At 44.2% G+C, this 6,000-nt stretch overlaps 1 protein-coding gene across 2 annotated transcripts in view; it reads left to right on the top strand.

Annotated features, from left to right (window-relative positions):
* COL24A1 (collagen type XXIV alpha 1 chain) overlaps positions 1 to 6,000 on the top strand; it is an 804,368-nt gene that overhangs the window by 750,635 nt on the left and 47,733 nt on the right. The window contains exon 52 of one of the 2 annotated variants that reach the window (XM_030205801.1): positions 1,644 to 1,697. The exons of the other annotated variant lie outside the window; for it this stretch is intronic. Coding sequence (XP_030061661.1) covers positions 1,644 to 1,697 — 54 coding nt within the window. The remainder of the gene's footprint in view (positions 1 to 1,643; positions 1,698 to 6,000) is intronic. 2 annotated transcript variants of the gene reach the window in all.

The raw sequence follows: 6,000 nt of genomic DNA, 5'->3' as shown, positions 1-6,000 counted from the left end.
GGACGCGCGAGGTCGACTTTCCGGGGCTCGACACGGCGAAAACACGACCCTACCGAGTGCGGACAAAAGAAGACTGGCCGGCTCGAGCCGGTTTCGGGCGGGAAGACGGCCGCGCATGCGCGGTGCGCGCGGGCGCGCGAGGGCTAGCAAAGGACTTTGCTAGTGAAGATTCCGATTGGAGGGGCTGCCGTGGACGTCACCCATCAGTGAGAACAAGCAGCCTGCTTGTCCTCGGAGAATATAATAATATATAACATAATAATATATAGCATTTCCCTGGGCAGCATCTAGAGGTGTGATGCTATCCATTTACAAAGAATGCATTTCGACCCATTTTAGATAGAATATAAAAGTTGAATTGATATGTCCAGTTTGGAATATGTACAGTTAAAGTAGTATTTTAGTAAAGGATCTTCCAACATAGAGCCTTTTCTAAAAATGCATGCAGAAATGCAACAGGAGCAAACATTTTACAACCGTCAACATCTGAACATAAACCAGAGGTAACTAAGCAATGTGAACATATAAGTGTTGGCACTTACACATACAAGTTTTAAAACCTTAAAGTGTAAGTGCCAACACTTAGACCTGTATATCTGCTTCACAGTCATTTGGCTCTATGGATTTGAGGGGAGATTGGAGAGAAGAAACACTGGAGGATTAAGGAGTCAGCCTCCCCTAATCCCTCCTGTAGAGCGCTGCACAAAACGACTACCTTACAAAACCTATATGTACCCAAAAGGAACTGTAAATCCTGATGCTAATCTCTGAGATCATAGATGTGCATTCCCTTTCTGAAATGAGAACTAACATGTATTTTTTGGCCCAAAAAATCATATCCTCTTGCCATATGCCCATATTGCAGATTTATGTTTTGAAATTCCAGCTTTCTAAAATTAGGTTATCTATGTTATAAATCATGAATAGGGCTTCTGAAATAAGGGCCTTTTGTGTTTTTTTGTGGGGATGGGTGAAACGCTTCCAGCTTGGTTCAAATCAAGTTTCATGTCTTCAAACTTTTGACCTCAATTTACTCAGAGAATTACATTTGCTTCAAGCAATTTAAATCTTAACTGTGATTTACTTACAACTTAAGATTTACTTAAATCTGTGTCTGAATATTCACAGAAGCAGTGCATTCAAAAGATAGTGCAAATATTCAAATGCCATTGAATTAAAGCATGCGTGTGTAAATAATAACATCCAAATCAGGTCAAAAAGATCCAAGGGTCTGATTCATCAATGTCTTTTCCTATAGACACAGAATGAAGGGAAAGCCTTAGTGAATTGGCCTTAAATGGTTGAATGTGGGAATTCAAGCTGAGCCACAAATGGCTGAGATACAGCTGAGTCAAGTCACAACTTCTCCTGAGCCAGCTCCAGTTATTCAAACCTCCTGGTTCAGGTGGGGTTTAGATTTAGTCCAAATCATTCACCCATCTGTTGTATATTTGCATATCATTATCCTATATTTTTAAGTGACTGTCTGAAGAGATGCAGCTCTAGCCATACATCTGATTATGCCGAGAGTACAGTGCATGTGAAGTCTGGGTGATGAAATAAATAATTTAGTATCTGGCACCTTAAGTGTTCTCATTGTTAAGAGAATTAGGCTAATCAAATTCTGTTTTCTCTTTTTATAGGGTAACACTGGTCCTGTTGGTCCAGCTGGCATTATAGGCCCAACAGGCAAACTTGTAAGTGAAACTTATTCTTTGCTGCGGGTAATCCATTTTTGTAATTCTGTTTTATGTTCTTAAATCTCCTTTTCTTAATTATACATGTAAAGCACTGCATTTGCATTTCAAACTTAAAAGAAAAATTGCTTCTCTTCTGACTTTGTGTTTTACACACTGTCCCATAACTTTAAAGGACCCAAGTGTACCAAAACATCATAATCATGATAGTGGTACTAGTTTCACAGGTCGGTTAAAGAGTCCCTTAGTTTGATTCTTATGACAAAGGATCATCTGGCAACCCTATGAAACCACCATCTATATTACTCCTGGAGGAATTCTGCACAACTATACAATGTAGAATATGTGCAGAATTCCCGTCCACGCAGAACACACAGAATTCTGCAAAGCTGCTGTGCCCCTACAGAGATTGCATGGCAGCAGGAGGAGGAAGAAGTAAACCCCTACACATCGGGTCACTTCCTCCTCCTCTGCTGACTTAGACCCTATATTGTGTATGAACCATGCAGTTCATATACACAGTCGAAACTAAGTCGGCAGAGGAGGAGGAAGTGACCCAGTGTGCAAGAGTTTACTTCCTTCTCCAGCCAAGCGATTTTTGCAGGGGAGGGGAAGAGAACAGCAGATGCCAGCTGAATGGGCCATGGGGAGGGTGGGAAGGGGCATAGCTAACTGAATGTGCCATGGGGGAGGGCATACTGCAAACTGAGTGTGCCATGGGGAGTTGGGGGGTGGCAGGCAGAGCAAACTGAATGTGCCATGGGAAAGGGAGGAGGCAGACAGAACAAACCGAGTATGACTTGTGGGAGATGAGCAGAGCAAACTGAGCACACCATATGGGGAGGGCGAGTGTTCCATGGGGAAGGTGGGATGGGGAGCAGAGCAAGATCAGAGTGTGCCATGAGGAGGGTGGCAGTGGCATAGGTAAAAGTTCATTTTTGGGGAGGACCCAGAAGTAGAATGAGGGGGCCTTGTATTCCCCCTCCCCACCTCTATTGCATTATCTCCTGCATTAAGCCATATCTAAGAGATCTCCTGCACGAGTCCTTGCATGTGCAGCCAGAGCAGTGCTTAAGTCGGCGGCATGCATCAGCCACCCATGCCAACATTTTCGTACATGCTCAGTTCAGTGTCCTTGAACTGAGCATGTGCAAGAGTTCCTGCATCAGCAGCTGATGCACGCTGGATGGCTTAAGCGCTCCTTAGACAGCATGGGGAGGGGCTCTCACAGGAGATTACTTTGGCTTTTCAGGGCTATTAAAGCAGAGGGGACTTGAGCCCAAAGTGGGGGGACAAGGCCTCCAAGAACCCTGCTGGCTACGCCCCTAGGGGTGCGAGGGATTTTGCCATGGGGGTGGGAGCAGAAGAAAGTGAGACTGTGCCATTGGTGGGAAGGGGGGAATCAAGCTTGAGGGTGTGCCATGGAGAGGATGGAAGAGATAGAATGATAGCTGCGGAGAGGAGGAGAAAGAATTAGAAGTGAGGGTTAGTGCTTGGGGAAAGGAAGAATGAGAGATAAAAATAATAATGCAGAATTTAAAAAAAATATTGTGCATATAATTTTCAAAAAATGCATAGAATTCCCCCAGGAGTACTGCATACACAGTATATACAAATACATTTTTTGACAACTAGGAACAATTCAGCAATAATTTATTGTTATAATGATTTCAAGGCAATATTTCCATGAGAAAAGAGCATCTGTTCCAATAGACATATATTGAAAAGGTTTTACAAAATCCATACTCTAGTGCTTCAAATAAATATTTCCCTCTGATAATCGTTTTAAGATGATACTTTGGGTCCTTAGGGGTACAACTTGTTTATTTTTCATTTGTATCATCAGGGATTGGTTACCCTGTAGGGTACTTTATTCTTTTGAATAGTTCTGCTCTACTGTTGCGATTCTATAATGATGGGGTTTGTATTTGAAAACAATTTTAAAACCCTTAAAAGAAATACAACTGAATTTACGTAACAACTGAGGCATTTCACGAGACAGCACATTTGGAAGTACAGTACACTAAGGCACCGATGCACAAAAGTCCCCGTTAAAAAAATCCATTGCCTTTAGATACCTGGTAAAAGTTAACGAGTTTGAAATAGCGAGCAATGCTCAATGGAAATCTCATGCAAATCAGCTGCTCACAATTACAGCAAACAGCTTTTTAGAGAAAGCACCAGCGCATGCGTAGAACAGCCACCCGCTAAGCTGCGCATGAGTAGGACAGTCACTCATAAAAACATAAGCGTTGCCATACTGGGACAGATCGAAGGTCCTTCAAGCCCAGCATCCTGTTTCCAACAGTGGTCAATCCAGATCACAAGTACCTGGCAAGATCCCAGAACAGTAAAACAGATTTTATGCTGCTTATCCTAGAAATACACAACAAACTGCAGGAGGAGCAGCTATTACTCAATACACCTTGTACTGTTTACTAAGGGGACGTCTCATACGGTCACATTGGCATTCAATATCATGCCTTTATTGAGCCTCTGCTTTTGTGACTCTTTATAATCATAGACTGCCCCCAGCCTCCGAAAGTGCACTCAACGTGCTTACTATAAATGTCCTTTAGTGTATAAACTTATCTGTGCAACAATTCATTTATGTTTTTCTTTTTTATATATTTTTATATTTTTATAGTGCACTGTCGCTTAAATTCTGAGCTGCAGACAAACTGCAGCACTGGTGTAATGAGCTTAATCTCCTGCAGAAGCAATTGACTTATCTTTGTCTTGCTGAAAGCATCTAGCTTCTTTGAAGTCATTAGATCATGCTGTGACTTTAAACATCCTGCACTTCAAGGATCTCGCTTGTCCGTATTCCGTTGAATCTCCAGTATCCGTCTTATCCCGACAGGAGCCTGTTTCGCATTATACCGCTTTGTCAAGGGAAGACTTATATATAAGACAGAAAAGCGTCACAAAAGCAGAGGCTCAATAGAGGCATGATATAGAATGCCAATGTGATGGTATGAGATGTCCCCTTAGTAAACAGTACAAGGTATATTGAGTAATAGCTGCTCCTCCTACAGTTTGTTGTGTATTTTTCAATTATAATAAGGTGGAGCACTGCCATTTTTGTGTTATTTTTTTTATTGTTATCCTAGAAATAAGCAGTAGATTTTCCCAAATCCATCTTAATAATAGCTTAAGGACTTTTAGGAAATTATGTAAACCTTTTTGAACCTCGCTAAGCTAACTGCTTGTACCATGTTCTCTGGCAATGAATAGAAGAAGTGGGGGGGGGGGGGGGGGTCCAATGCTTCCACAAACAAACCAGAAGAATAAAAAAAACAAAGGTGGAAGAACACCAGCAAGTCCAAAAATAACCACTTCCATATCATCGAGCTGATCAATCCATAGACTGGTGGGTTGTGTCCATCTACCAGCAGGTGGAGATAGAGAGCAAACTTTTGCCTCCCTATATGTGGTCATGTGCTGCCGGAAACTCCTCAGTATGTTCTCTATCTCAGCAGGTGGTGGTCACACACAGCAGCAGCTCTGGCTAGGCCTCCAAGCCTAATCCTTAGGTTTTGTTGAGGCCTGGGGTTGAGGGCTCTTTTGAGCAAGTGCAAACCTGGTGGTGCCAGGTCCCTCCTTTTCTCCCCCCTCCCGCTGGCTCCGTTTAAAAAAAAAAAAAAAATTTTTAAACGTCTTTAAAGGCGTTTAATTCGACGTTTCTTTAAACGTTCATTGCAGCTACTCACTGGGACACCAGTTCGTTACAGCTCGGAGCGGCAAGCAGGTAATTTTACCTTTTTATAGCGGGCAGGGGGTTCCCCGATTCTTCTCCTCGTGGCAATGGCGTCGGAGGGCGAGGGCGCAAAGGCTCGCTCCCCGGATCGCTGGAGCGCTTCTAGAGGGGATGCGGGGGTTTTACAACCTGATTCGCCCTTGATGGGTGATAGTTTAGTGACCGATGAATGTCCCGGTCGTTCCTCCGGCGTGGCGGTTTTTCCCGCCATAAACGCCCATCCCCCGCTCCTCGCCTCCGCCATCTTGGCCGGCCACGCGGCTCGGACGGCTTCTTCGGGGCCGCCCTTGAGGTTGGAGACATTAATGCCATGAACGCCCTTAATTTGGGCGACGGCACAAAAGCGGCTAAAGTTAAGCGCCGTTCTTCCCGCGCGGCTCCTTCACGGAGTTTCGCGCCGGACGCCATTTTGGATGCGCAGCATGTCTCTCCCCCGCTATTGCGAGCGCCGGTTGAGAGTGCGTCTAGGGCTGTTGCCCAGCCTGCGGAAGTGCACAGTCTGGGGGGTTTCTCCCCCGAGTTTGTTTTGCTGCTGCATCAGGC

The sequence above is a fragment of the Microcaecilia unicolor genome, chromosome 6, assembly GCF_901765095.1.
Source record: "Microcaecilia unicolor chromosome 6, aMicUni1.1, whole genome shotgun sequence".
NCBI classification, from domain to species: domain Eukaryota; kingdom Metazoa; phylum Chordata; class Amphibia; order Gymnophiona; family Siphonopidae; genus Microcaecilia; species Microcaecilia unicolor.
Note: the sequence above shows the minus strand (reverse complement) of the source record. Positions and strands in the feature narration are given on the sequence as shown.